At 36.4% G+C, this 14280-nt stretch overlaps 1 protein-coding gene across 1 annotated transcript in view; it reads left to right on the top strand.

Annotated features, from left to right (window-relative positions):
* The window catches only part of DAOA (D-amino acid oxidase activator), a gene marked incomplete at its 5' end in the record, with an annotated part of 44555 nt that extends 33714 nt beyond the window's left edge, over window positions 1–10841 (top strand). Inside the window, 1 exon segment of the mRNA XM_017862988.1 lies at window positions 10713–10841. Coding sequence (XP_017718477.1) covers window positions 10713–10841 — 129 coding nt within the window.
* Between the last annotated feature and the right edge of the window lie 3439 nt (window positions 10842–14280).

Raw genomic sequence — 14280 nt, 5'->3', positions numbered from 1 at the left:
GTCAGGCAAATACTGTTGTACAAAGGAAAATAAAACGTCCCTTTGAACAGGGTCCCTTAGAACAAGTAGAAGAAAAGACCAAACAGACGTAAGTTAGGAAAAGGCAAATCAGTCAACAATCACATTACTATAAAGCAGACATAACCAATCTGATTATCTTCCTACAACAGAACATTGCTGCTAACACTTCCATTTCACCGGTGCTCTTTAGTGGCCCTGATTAAATATACAATTCAGAAACATATCTTGATATTACATATGTTTAAAGTGATAACTCAAAGTAATGGAGAAAATATTTTTTAAATCGTCATTTTTTAAAATCATGTTAATCGATTAAAAAGCAAACCCAGTATTCTAGAGTACTCTTACGTTAAAATTATAATATTTCTCTTTTCATGGTCTTTACTGGACAGAAAAAATTAATGTCTATTATGTATTACCTGCCTATTCATGATTTTTACATTTTATAAGCTTGTTGACCTTATATTTTCTTTCCTACATTCTTGAGAGTTTGCCTAATTCTCTCAAATATTGGTAGATTAGTTGCTATGCATATTTTCCCCCAACATTAATGGACTTATGAAGATGACAAGAGGAGCCACAATTAATGTTGTCACCATGATTGTAAAAGCCACTATTCTGACTAAAAAGTCAACCAACTCCCCTACAACATTGCATATCAGCTCTTATTTCAAATTAAAAAAAAAAAAAAAACTGGGTTTTTCCAATTTAAAAGTAAATCAACCCCAGAGCACTCTGCAACCAAATTTGTTATATGTTCCAAAAGGAATCTTTATATAAATGTTAAAGAAAACTTTCTTTTTCTTACACTCTTGTGTGTTGTGTTCTGTGTACCTTGCAAATGAAATTCCCTTTTAAAAATCCTGCTAATCTTCTTGATCCCTCTCCTCATTAATTCTATGTCTTTTCCTCTCTCTCAAATTTTCTAGACCCTTATTTAGTTCCTCCATGTTTCTTCTTACATTACTGGTGGGAAAGCCATTATTCCATTGTTTTGCAATACATCAAATACAGTGAATGGACCACAGGTGGAACATCAAACAGAAAGAAGCAAAACAAAGCGAGGTCTACAATCCAAAGCTGTCTGTTGCTGAGACAGAGTTCGAATGGGTCACACCACAATTCTTTTGTGTATAAATAATTTTTCATACTTCCCAAAATCAAAAATAACTAAAAGTATTTTATGGTCATAGAAGAAACTTGAAATTATTTTATATGAAAAAAAGCTGTATATGCATTTTAAGAGCAAAAGGCAATTTTTAGAAAACAGAGGGCAGGTTGAATTCACTTTTTTATACTTCAAAGGTCTAACAATGTTTTATCAGTAGTAGCAGGAGCTCAACCAATAATTGTGTTTTAAAAAAATTTTAATTCATAATTGCCACATGGTAATTGTTTGTAGTGTGTTAAATATACAGGGAAAAAATGTCAGTAACTATTAAATTGGAATAGATCAGGAACCTAGGACAACTTTGGAAATCACTTCTAGTGGGAGGAGATGAAGTGAGGATCAAAGTTTTACATTGTGGAAATTTCCAGGAGCCAAGCAGGACCAAACGGGGTGAAGGTGAAAAGTATGATTTCCTTAACTTAATTTAGTTTTGATAGGCATTCGAGATATGTATCTTCAGCTACATCAGAAACTAGTAATTAGAACAAATGGGTGTGTATACAGCTGAGATAAATAAAAACAGCTGTGGCTGCATCTGAACGTGCAAAAATAATAGAGCTGTCACCTGTGACTATTTTAAATTAAAGCTTTGCTAAATGCAGCCCTTTGTAATTCCCAGCCAAGTGGTACTTTGAGGGCACATGTTGGAGGACAACAGTGAAGTGCTGAATCCACATTCAGAGCAGTCTTAACTTGCAGTTTGCCCCCCATTTCCACTGCTCTTGTGGTGTACAGAGAGCCATTGATTTCTGCCAAATGACAAGCAATCATGCATAAAAATCTAGTAGCAGTGGCACCCGTGGAGTAATTCCTGCTAATTCTTTCCCCAGGCTTCTTTCTGTAAGGAAACCATTGATTTTGTCTTGTTTTGGTAGTTTTCCAAACTGATCTCTTAAAATGAAAAAAAAAAAAAGTTTATATTCTAGACTACCGCGGAGAAGGGGCCCAAATTAAAGGGCATGAAAGNAAAAATGAAAAAAAAAAAAAGTTTATATTCTAGACTACCGCGGAGAAGGGGCCCAAATTAAAGTGCATGAAAGTAGGTGGAATTAATCAAACTTCAAGTTTTCCAGGCAAAAATATTGCCTTGGGTTTTGTTTTGTTTAAGGGGATTTAGGGCCAATGGAGGATAGAAAAAAATACAATTTTTTTTATATATAAGTTATGGACAAAGAATGATATTAAATTAAGTGAATGATGAAAATAAGACTAAATATAACTAATCCTAATTTTATATGAGTTTAAATTAAGTGTATGGTGATAAAACCTCTAGGTAAATATAACCCATTGTAGTTTTACATTTGCTTTAAAGAAACAAGTTAAAAGCAAATATTCTGGGGCAATTCAGTATTTGTGCAATTCTGCAGTAGCCTGATAAAGGACACTTACAAAAAAAAAAAAAAAAAAAAAAACTAGGCTCCGGTGCAAAAGCAAAACGAAAATATTAACTGAGAAAATAGTATCTTCATCCATATGTGCCATGGGATATGAATACATGTTTTGATTTTTAAAATTGAAAAGGAGATTTGAGTCTTGTAGTTTGTCACGATTTCTTGACATTTTTTCCTTGCACCCATGTTAGAAGTGCCACGAGAGTGCTTTAGGCAGTAAACGTGGTTGGGTTCCCTCAGGAAAGGAAGAGCACAGGATAGACCAATGTCAGATAGAAACTGGCTAGTGACGGGTAGAGAGAACAGGCCATTAAAATGCTATAGAATTCACAATATTTCTCTCTCATCTATAATTCAGACATTTGCTTTGACAATTGACATAACTTATTGAGTGATTACTATATACCAGGCATTATAAGAAATTTCTTGTTTATTAAATTCTCACAAAAATCTTAAACGGGTACGATTATTTTCCTCATTGTACAAAGAAATGAAGCTACAGAGACATCACATAACTTCATCATTATAACACAGCTGTTAAGTGGCAGAACTTGGGATTAAAAGCCCCAGGTAAAACTAACTCATGCTACCACATGTAAACATTAAAACAGCAGTTTTCAAAGTGTGGTACCTGGACCAGAACCTTCAGCATCACCTGGGAAAGTGTTAGAAATGGAAATTCTGGGACCCACCCCCAAATCTATGGAGTTAGAAACTCTGAGGGAGAATCTAGGAAATTCTATAGGGGATTATGTTTAAGACTTCACCCTAGACTGCATTGGCATCACAGTGCAAGAAAACTGTTTAATTTAAAAGTATTCACTTAACCCGGTAAATGGCTCCACATTAAACCACATGCCAAGCAGATTGGGACTGTGTACCCATTAGTGTGATTCTTATTCTGGTGAATTAATCGTCATTCCTTTGTAGGGACATAGAGCATTAGAAAGAAAAGAAGATGGTCCTTCAGAGACTACCAATAACAAATACCAAAAAATTCAGAAATATATATTTGGAAATACAATTTATTTTCTGAGCTTCCATTATACTAGATTAGTCATATACTTCAGAATATTTATGGGTCCTCTCTGTCTCTCTCCTTTTATCCGCCTTTACTTTTCTCGCAACTTCTGGAACATAGTCCATCAGTGAACGATGGATGCCATGATTTGCTGTAGCTCCAATGTGATCAAGCCTTGAAAGGATCAATTGAGCAAAAGCAGGAAACCCTGAAGTTTGCAAAAGTCCCCATAAGCAGACAGACCTGGGTTTCAATCCAGAATTCACCTTAGCATCATGAACCTCAATGAGTTGGAGTCGATGGACTTAGGTAACCGTGTATGGAACACTAGAACTGCTAAGCAAATTTTAATTCTCGACACCAAATTTACACATTGTCATAATATTAACTCTAAAAACACCGATGATCAGGAAACACATGCGAGGCTCCTTATACACAGTGTTGTAAATCCTGCTAGGTAGTTAATTCAGTACATATAGTATTAGTTATTAAATGATGCACAAATATTCGGCAAGATTAATGTTTCCAAGTTTTCCCAGTTGTCCACTGGGATGAGATTTAAGTCCAATTTTATTTAATTTCAAATATTCTGTTGCTCTGCCGTTAAGAGGTAGGATCATCATTTGGCCTCTCCTTGGGCCCTTCAGTGAGTAACCATTCACGGGCTGTCAAGTTGGCTGGTTTAACCTGTAAAATTGTTTCAACCGCTAAGATCAGGAAGAGAGATGGGTTTGAAATAATACCCAAGTTCCAATGATGGCTGTAGCTAAGAGTTCATCTTCCAATTAACCTCTCTAATTTGGTTAATATGAGAAATTAGACTTCTGGAGATTAGTTTTTAAAACTGTGCTTAAAATACATAAATGATCTTTCAAAGGCAAGGTTCAAAATGGAAAATAAATTATAACCTTCAGGATTGATTTTTAGATAATTTATACCGATCTCTGCTGAAAAAGGCAAGAGTCAATATGACATTAAATGTATGTACATGAATGGATAGGATACAGCTTTGAATGTGATCAACTTAAAAGCATTGTAAACAAGGCGTATAATTATTTTGATGTCTTTAGAGCAATAACAAAATAATTGTCTACAACATATGAGTTCCTTTGGTATTTTTCTTGAGGGACTATGACTATATCAGTGTGTTAATAGATTTTCCCTTCTTTTCAATGGAGACATCGTATTAGTCAGGGTTCTCTAGAGGGACAGAACTAATAGGATGTATATACAAAGGAGAGTTTATTAAGTGTTAACTCACATGATCACAGGACCCTACAATAGGGCATCTGTAAGCTGAGGAGCAAGGAAGCCAGTCTGAGTCCCCACACTGAAGAACCTTGAGTTTGATATTCAAGGGCAGGAAGCATCCAGCATGGGAGAAAGATGCAGGCTGGAAGGCTAAGCCAGTCTAGTCTTTTCATTGATGAAAGAAAAACTTCAGCTGAATTAATTTAAAGGAATTTAATTGAGAAATGAATGATTCACGAATCAGGCAGCCCCCAGAATCACAGCAGATTCACAGAGACTCCAGGGGTGCCTCATGGTCAGAATAAATGTATAGACAAAAAAGATAAAGTGACCTACAGGAATCAGAAGTGAGGTACATGAAACAGTGAGATTGGTTCCAGCTCTGCGTTTGCCTTGTTTGAAGGCAGTTTGAAGAAAAGCAGTCTATGAGTGGTTGAATCCTGCTGGGATTGGCAACATTCAATCACTGTTACAGTGCATATTATTAAGCTAGGTTTTAAATTTTGTCTGACTATTAAGCTAGGTTACAGTTCATCCACAAGGACTCAAATACAGAAGTACGGAGTCTTTCTCAGGCCATATTTAGTTTGCTTTACCATTGTGATTTTCTGCCTGCTTTATATCCTGGCTGAGCCGGTAGCTGATTTAGGTGGTGTCCACCCAGATAAAGGGTGTGTCTGCCTTTCCAGCCCACTGACTCAAATCTCCTTTGACAACACCTTCAAAGACACAACAGCATCAATACTTTGCATCCTTCAATCCAATCAAGTGGCCACTCAGTATCATCCATCACAGGCATATTTTGTAAAACATTATATTTAAATAATACTAATGTATTAAAAATAGTAATATAGAACTCTCTTGTAAAATAGTAAACAGCACAGACCACTATTGAGAAGAAGTGAGTTAAGGGTCTAAGCTTAAGTCTGGCTCTACCACTCACAAATTGGATTTCCTTATAACTTCTCAGTTCCCACATCTGTAAAATGGTGAAGAACAATTTAGCTCATGGCTTAACTTAAAGCAGGTGTTCCCAAACATTACCATTCATAAAACTCACCAGAGGCAATTTTAAAATGTTAATGCCAGATTACACCCTAAACCAATCAAAACAGAATCTCTGTGGATGGGATCCAAACATCAGTATTTATTAAATCTCCTGTTTCTCAAACTTGAGTACATGGTAGAATATCCTGATAATTTACTAAAGCCTGTATCCCACAACAATATTTTAAGAACACTAATTAGAGCAGTGTTTCTAAAGCTTTAAGGTGCATGAGAATCACTCGGGAATTCTGGAAACAGCAGATTCTGATTCAGCAGGTCTGGGTGGGCCTGAGAGGTGTATTTCTAACCAGCACCCAGGGGATGCTGATGCTGCCGGTTCATAGGTCACACAGCTAAGCATCCAGGGCTTAGACTTCCAGCACAGCCGTCCAGCTGGTGGCAGGTGCGTAGAAATAGGGACCCGCTCATCCTTAATTGATCTCCTTCCATCACACTCTCCACGTGTGCTGTGCCAGCATTATCACCTACTATCTGTTTCATCATAAGAAATTTGGAAAACCCTGGTTTAGATGTTTAAGTGTACGAAATACCTAAGAGGATTACTAGCATATAGTGGCTGTTCAATAAAGTTCATTGACATACATTGACAAGTGTTTGTCTTCAAACTAGAACTGTAATAATCCCCTAATTCTTTTCAACCCTGGACCTGGTAAAGCCCCAGCTTGCCTTCCCCTACTCCAATCACTTTCACACTTAGTGTTTTTTTTTTTTTTTTTTTTGGAGAAACAACACAGGGCAGGAGGAGGTGAGAAACTTTGTTTTTCTTTACTGTTCTTATAAAAGGTGTGATGCTGGGAGCTCTGAGGATTTAGAGGCTATCTGGTAATATCCCCAACTTATTTTATTTATTAAAACCTCTCTTAACAAGAGATTTTCTATAATCAGTAAAAACTCCCAAATAATGCCTCAGAGTTCCAACTGCAATAGTAGTTCCTAGTGAGGAGTGTAAATTCTGACACCTCCCAGAGGATTTCAGAATTGGAAAGTGATAACTCTAATAATCATGAGATTGCTGGTGACAGCTTTACCGTGAACCAGCTCTGTGTCTTGAGATAAATTATATAATTTGTTGAGTTCTCAGTTATCCCATTTGCAAAGTGAAAGTAATAATATCTTCCCTGAATATTTCATAAGAAGAGAATAGAGAAAAAAATAGCTATACAGAGTCTGAAAACTAACAATTGCCATTTTATAATGTGTACTATTTAAATTTAAATCAGCATGACATTTAAATTGATTTCTTCTTGTTACTAAGTATAGCTCTAGGATTATTCTGCATTAAAACGAGTTCCAAAATAAATAAAGGTTGTATTTTAGGATATTTCTCACCCACAATTCTAAGCAGTATCTTTAAATTTAAGTTTTTGTGATTAACTGTTGCTCATCCTAAATAATAACCATTATTGAGTGATTCAACAGAATGCTCCTGTCTTAACATAAACTATCCTTGAAAATTCCTGAGCATTTGAGTGTCTTGCATTCAAACTGCAACTCCTGTTTAAAACAGAGTTAGACATACTGAGTTCTTTACTGAAAGGACAAAAAGAATACAAATTCTCAGAAAATTCCTAATTTTAATGTAGATGGTAAAAGTCAATTTTATAATAATTAACCTGATCCATTAAATTCTTACTCTTTTGAGAAGTAGCACAGATGCAATTTCTTTATTTCCTTATATTGAAATCTTTTTACGTTACTACATCTTTCCAAGTTGAAATAGTTTGGCCAAAGGATCTCACCCAAGATAAAGCATTTCTTTTAATGTTGCAATGACTGCATTCTAGCATTTTTCTCTTTTTTATACCACACTTTACTCTTCTTATCTCTGAAGTGCCTATTCAACAGCTGTGCACACACTATGGCTTCAACAATATGCCATTTTGGGGAGTTTCTGGTGGCTTATAATTTTGATCAACTAAAGCACATCTCTCTCAATTTTTTTTAAAGAGTAAATGATTTTCCCAGTAAAAATCCCACTGTCTATTTCTATGAGCGTTATTATTTTAGATACTTCACATAAGTGGAATCATGCAATATGTGTCCTTCTATAACTGGCTTATTTTATTTAGCATAATGTTCTCCAGGTTTATCATTCTGTTGCAGAGGTGAGGGGAGGGAGAAATGGCAGGTTGCTGTTCAACAGTAACGGTACAGAGTTTTATTATGGAAGATGAATAAACTCTTGGAGTCTGCTGTGCAGCATTGCACCTATAGTTAACAACACAACAGTGCGCATGTAAAAATGTGCTAACAGGATAGATTTCACATTAAGTGATCTTACCACAACAATACTAACAATAATCATCTTTCTGTTGAAACCTTTCTCTTTCATAATGGCTCTCTGAAAGTAGACTTCACTGGAAAATAAACACAACTGACAATTCTCAGGAGACCTGCTTCTAGAGACTCAGTTAACACAGCTGGGAAATATTTGAATGATGTATTATCAGATGCACATCATCAAATATAGTGTAGAAACCGCTTCTCAAGCAAAGCATATCAGAGATAAGTGATGGCTCAAATTCCCAGGAATATGGAAGAGACAGGAGAATACATCCAATATATTTCCCAAACTCACTTCTTTTCCTAAGAAATCATCTCCTTTGGGATGGATGATTACAGTGCTTCTTCAGCTCTCAGATGTGGTACTTCTTACTTCCATCTGAACCTATGCATACATTTATTATATAAATTGAGAACACCTGAGATATAACACAGTGATTTCCTGCATCAAAACCCACAACCTCCCACTGTGGATGCCCCCATAAAGAGAGCCCTGGATGCACCCCTGGCTCTGTTAATTAGCTGCCTCTGCAGCTGGCAATGCCAGGAAATAAGGACAGTCAAGCATCCGGTACCAGCAACTTCCAGGCAGCCGTGCCAGGCCTTGTTCCCTAGAAGCTGTTCTGGTACCCTCACTGTTCTGAAGTTTGAATTGTGCCTGGTTCATGTTCTTGGTTTTCTAGTCTCTCCGCCCATCTGCAGATCCCGGAAGATAAATGAACTCCCAACATCCTTTCAATAAAATCCCTTCTCACTAGTCGGCGATACTTCTTTATGTTTGTAACTAAGAATCCACTTTCATAGAACTAAAGTCATTTCTTAACAAACGACACCAGGGAAGGGGGCAGGGGGCCATCGGCTTTCATCTTGGTGTCCTTAAGCAGGAGTAAAATTCAAATCAAAGCATTACATTTCAAAAACGTGAGAAACAAAATTTCTGCACCCCAGCAAGGTCCCACATAGGTGGCAGTTCTGTCTGATTCCTCTTCCCATGCTGTTTCAGACAGAATACCTGGCACATAGTAATAGATCATTAAATGTGAGCAAGGATGATTTGCAAACCATCTATAATTTTGCAGACTTATACCTGATACAGTAGCTTCCAGTGAAGGCTGTAAATCCTGACACTCTAATTATACACCTTTTAATTTTTTCCCAACCTAATCTCCCACAATTACAATTCTTGCGTGTTGGATAAAGATTTGAATTTACATTTCAGATATCAATGTATTTTTTTTTTTCCTTAATACTGGATGTGTTGATTGAAGAGCTAAAGTTGCTCTACTTGGCTCTATTTTCTATTGACAATTGGTACCTGGCAGAAATAGCAGAGCATGGTCGTTCCATCCCTACGGAAATAAATGTTTGTAATTACAACAAAGCAAGAATGCTGTTCATAAAGCTAAATAGTAACTAAAACAATAAAAATGCTTGCCTTCCAGCTAGTCGAGGGATGGATAACATAAGAAGTTATTGTAAAGCGCTTTTGAAATACAAAGTTGAAGGGAATGTTTAAATAATTTCACTTGCATTACTTAGATTCCAGGGGGAAATTTTTGTTTCAATAATTTCAGGAACTTCCTGCAGCTTCTTTTAACCACGTCACATTAACATAGGTAGCAAGTGGTTAATTCCTAACCCCCTAATGACATTTCTTTTTCTAGAATTCCAAATTTCCATTTCCAATAATAAAACTATTAGCAAGTGATGTTTCAATGTGCAAACTTTCCTTTATTTTCAGGTTCCTAATATATTGGGCTTCTCTTAAAAGCTAACCTGCAAGGTGACAATTTTCAAAGAGATCTGCACAGAAAGGTCCAATCCTTTTCAAGTTTCTCTCTTTTAGTAGTTTCCCAGTGGTCAGAGAGATAAGTACTCTGTCAGAAGCAAAGTTGTGGGAGCACCAGGCTGGAGCAAAGGGCACCCAGGTATTTTATCTCATGCTCCGAGCTCCGCTTATGTGGGAGGAGAGGATGCTGACCCACTAAGCTGGTGGTATTTGACTTCCTGCATCACCAGTTCTTCTTTCTCATACAAGCTGTTAGAAAATAAAGACATAGTGCAATGTTTCATGCACACTAAAGATTTATCCATTTATGCTACAGTGCAAAGTTTTTTTTTCTGTCACTTTATGGTTCATTTATTTAGTTTAATGTCCTCATTTGCAGAAAAAATGCAGAAATGTGTATTTAACCACAGAAAAGATTAAAGTCAAAACTTAAATTAAAAATGTAATTTTTTGATAATCTGTTTTATTGTTAAAAGTACCCTCAGTGTTCCTGTATGTGTAGGGATAATTATGCATGGCACAACGCTGTGTGTAGACACCCTGTAGTCTCAATTAAATATTGTAACTACTTAATGAAAGGCAATAGGATTTTTGCAGTTAGTAATTATGACTATAGGCTGGAATCGAAACGCTCTATTCACCCTCAGACTGCTTAGTAAGTCAGAAGATAAAATGGTTGTGGCTATCATGTCTTTAAAAGAATTTTCATGATCACAGAATAATTGTAGCCATGACAAAAATTGCCTCGACGAGTGTGTTTCAGGAAACGGCATCGAAAAAGCTGTTTGTCTCCTTTGCCACGTTTCCTTAGCTACTCGCCAGCAAGAGGTATTATTTGAGAGTTGAATTATCAATAGAACAACATGTATTGTAGTTACGTTTGATATAAAATTAAAGCCCTTCTTTTGCAGTCTATCCACTGGCTTTTAATATTTAAAGTGGCATACTAATAGATAGGTTGGATTTTTTTCATAGAAAATAAAACAATAAAGATAATGTTTAAAGTAAGTTTAAGCTTAAATTCAAGATTAAGGTTCTTGGAAATTAAGGAGAAATGAGTGAACAGTAAATTTTTATATCTTTTGTCTGCATAGTTAATGATATGACAAATTCATAGTACATCATCCTTATATTTGAGAAAGCAAAAATAAGTACTTTAAAATAGGGTTTAAACAGCAATTCTTTTTATTAATAAGATATAGTTGCTCACAAAATCTCATAGAATTTTATGGTTTGAAGCACCCTTCAAGTATACATGGTCCAGTCCCATAACCCATGCCTGAAACTCTTTGAAGCTAATCACAGAATAAAATGTTGCTTCCCAAAACTTCCACAAACAGAAAAGAAAATCAAAAATAGTAGAAGTTTGGAGAAACAAATCTTTTAATATCCAATTAGCTGTTTAATTAGTATAGCCTTTAAACTCTTTTTTGATTTACAATTATCTTTTGTATCATAAGACAGAAGTCTCTGAACTCATCCAAATGACTCTACCATTTTGATAACTGAATAAAGGATGGCTCTGTCCAAACATTTGACTCGATAGGTCTGTGTAAACAATACAGAATAATCATGATGCTAATTTTTTATGCTAACACTTTATCGCTTCTCTGTTGTTTGGTAAGTTTATACTTGAACTTCGTATTTCTTACTTAGAAAAAAATGTTTATTTTAATTTTCTAGGAATCTAGGTATCTTTTTTATATTTCTAATCAATTCAGAACATATGCACATGTATTTATTCTGTCACTCTAATCAATTCCCACTCTTGAACTTACAGCCATGAACAACCTTTTGTTGTGTGTGTCTTATTTTCTCAGTTATTAATCTGTTGGATTCTGTTAGCAAGATTTTCCCACCAACCACGTTTATTACACATTTTCTGTGAGCCCTTGTATACACAACAAAAATTCAAACGATTATATTGTGATCCAGGAGATTAAAAAAAAAAAAACCAAAAATCAGAGAAATAAATTAAAATAAGAGACCAAGTGGTGTAGTAGAAAAACTCTAAACTAGATGTTGGAGCATGACCCCTCTTCAGGAATCAAGTCCCTAGAGCCAAAAGGAGGAGAGCAGGGTCCCTCAGTCATCTAGGAAAAATATAGTCTGGAGTGACCTGTGCTCCTCAAGAGGATGTGAAATGACGTATCCTTGTCCCAAGCGCCTTTTGAATATTCTTTTTTGTTTGTTTTTGTTTTGTGACAGAGTCTCGCTCTGTTGCCCAGGCTGGAATGCAGTGGCGCAATCTTGGCTCACAGCAACCTCCGCCTCCCAGGTTCAAACAATTCTCCTGCTTCAGCCTGCCTAGTAACTGGGATTACAGGTGCCTGCCACAACTCCTAGCTTTTTTTTTTTTTTTTTTGTATTTTTTTTTGTATTTTTAGTAGGCACGAAGTTTCACCATGTTGGCTAGGCTGGTCTTGAACTCCTGACCTCAGATGATCCCCCTGCCTTGGCCTCCCAAAGTGCTGGGATTACAGGTGTGAGCCACTGCGCCTGGGACCTTTTGAATATTCTTAAGAGTAATATTCTAGAGCTGGATTTAACAAGGACTGGTTAATTTTGGGCAAATCCCTTAAATGAGACAGAAGAATCTCTCTCCAATTCTGATGTCAGAATGCTAATGTCTGTCAACCCTACCTCTTAGGATTATTATGAGAAATATATAAGATGACTTTGGTGAAATTTTCTTGTGAGCTATTCATGCACTCTATGTGCAAAGAATCGTTAATAATAAGTGTCCAATAAGAGAACTTTAGGTCTCACCTTCCATTAATTTAATGGAAATACGGGATATTAAAACATAAGTGAAAGATGACTGATTTCCTTCAAGTTTCAGATGAATGTGAATGCATTCCAGATTGAATGGTTTATTTCACAAAGAGAATAAACCTCATGTCAAGCTTTGCGTGCAATCAAATTTCAATGAAACATACTTCTCCACAGTGGATGAATACATTTTTAAAGCTTAGTGAGATGCAACTTACAATAACTACAACTCTTTATTATAGAAACAGCTAAAACCCAATAATAAGCATTTATATATTTAGTAAGAACATCATAGTAACTTAAAAATAAATTCAGGGAAAAGACAGATCCAGCATGGTAAACGTAGAAACAGGAATAGAATTACCTGTCAATGAAACAAACATGGAGGATAAATAAAAGATTTCAGCCAAAGTAGACAGGACAATAGGAGCCCTGTCCAGTTTCCAGCCAAGGAAATGACCTGGTCTAATAGGATTTGATATACCTCAGTGAGACACCCTTGCCTTTAATTTCTTCATTTCCTGCCCTCTCCCCATCCCCAAGTTACAGAGTGTGTTCCGTCACTTAAAGTGGCTGGAGATGGCTTATTTTTATTTAGCTTTCATTATTTGCAAAGCATTCTTTTTTATAGTAAGGCTAGAGGGCATTCAGTAAAATTAATGTATTTCCAAAAGTATCATTTAATCAACTTTTAATATTGGACTATTTATAAACTTCTTTATTAAAGTAAAATAACTATGTTCTTAATGTTTATGTAGCCTGGAAGATGAGCAAAGATAAAATCAGAAATCAACTTTCTTACCTCCCCGCTACCGATTGCCTCCTTAAAACCACCCCCACTTTGAGGGGCAAACCCCTGTTACTTACTGAAATACAGAGCAATTCTCATAATGTATCCATTCACTCCCAGGTAACAAAATATCCTCTAATCACCTTTCCTCGTGAGAATTGTCTCCTTTACTGGTTGCAATTATGTGTACTCCATAACAATCAAGATGCCAACCTGTGATCCAAGTTCTCGTCACAAGTTTGGGTCCACTTTAATGAGCAGGCACCTCGTAGTGGACTTTCTTCCTATTTCCAGGTCTGAGTCTTCCATCGCTTCATCATACACCCATGAAACACTATGACTCATGGAGGACTGAAGTGAGAGGTGTTACAAAGAAAGGCAGAGCTCGGCACTAATAAAGTTATTGGCATGCCCCCTTCTAAACTGTTGCGTGATTCCTTTGAAAGTAATAGGAGGTTGGGTGCTGAATTCTTCAGGGCATCCTTGGGGGTTAAGATTCCTGACCATGAACGGTTATCCGTCATGTGCAGTTTTCCCAGGTAGAATGAATCCCTCAGCCTCAGCTATTCTTCTGAGGCTGGTCTCCACCTGGGATCTGGGAGGACGCACTTCCAGCTGCGTCCTGCAGGGATAGCCTCATTGGCCAGGGCCTTCTTTGACAAGATCTAAGATAATCCCAGGCTAAGCTTTGTCTCACAGTGCCCACCACAGAGTGATAAGAAA

This window comes from Rhinopithecus bieti, unplaced genomic scaffold (assembly GCF_001698545.2).
Source record: "Rhinopithecus bieti isolate Rb0 unplaced genomic scaffold, ASM169854v2 scaffold_64229, whole genome shotgun sequence".
Taxonomy (NCBI): Eukaryota; Metazoa; Chordata; class Mammalia; order Primates; family Cercopithecidae; genus Rhinopithecus; species Rhinopithecus bieti.
The sequence above is the reverse complement of the archived record's forward strand: the minus strand, read 5'-3'. Positions and strand labels throughout refer to the sequence as shown.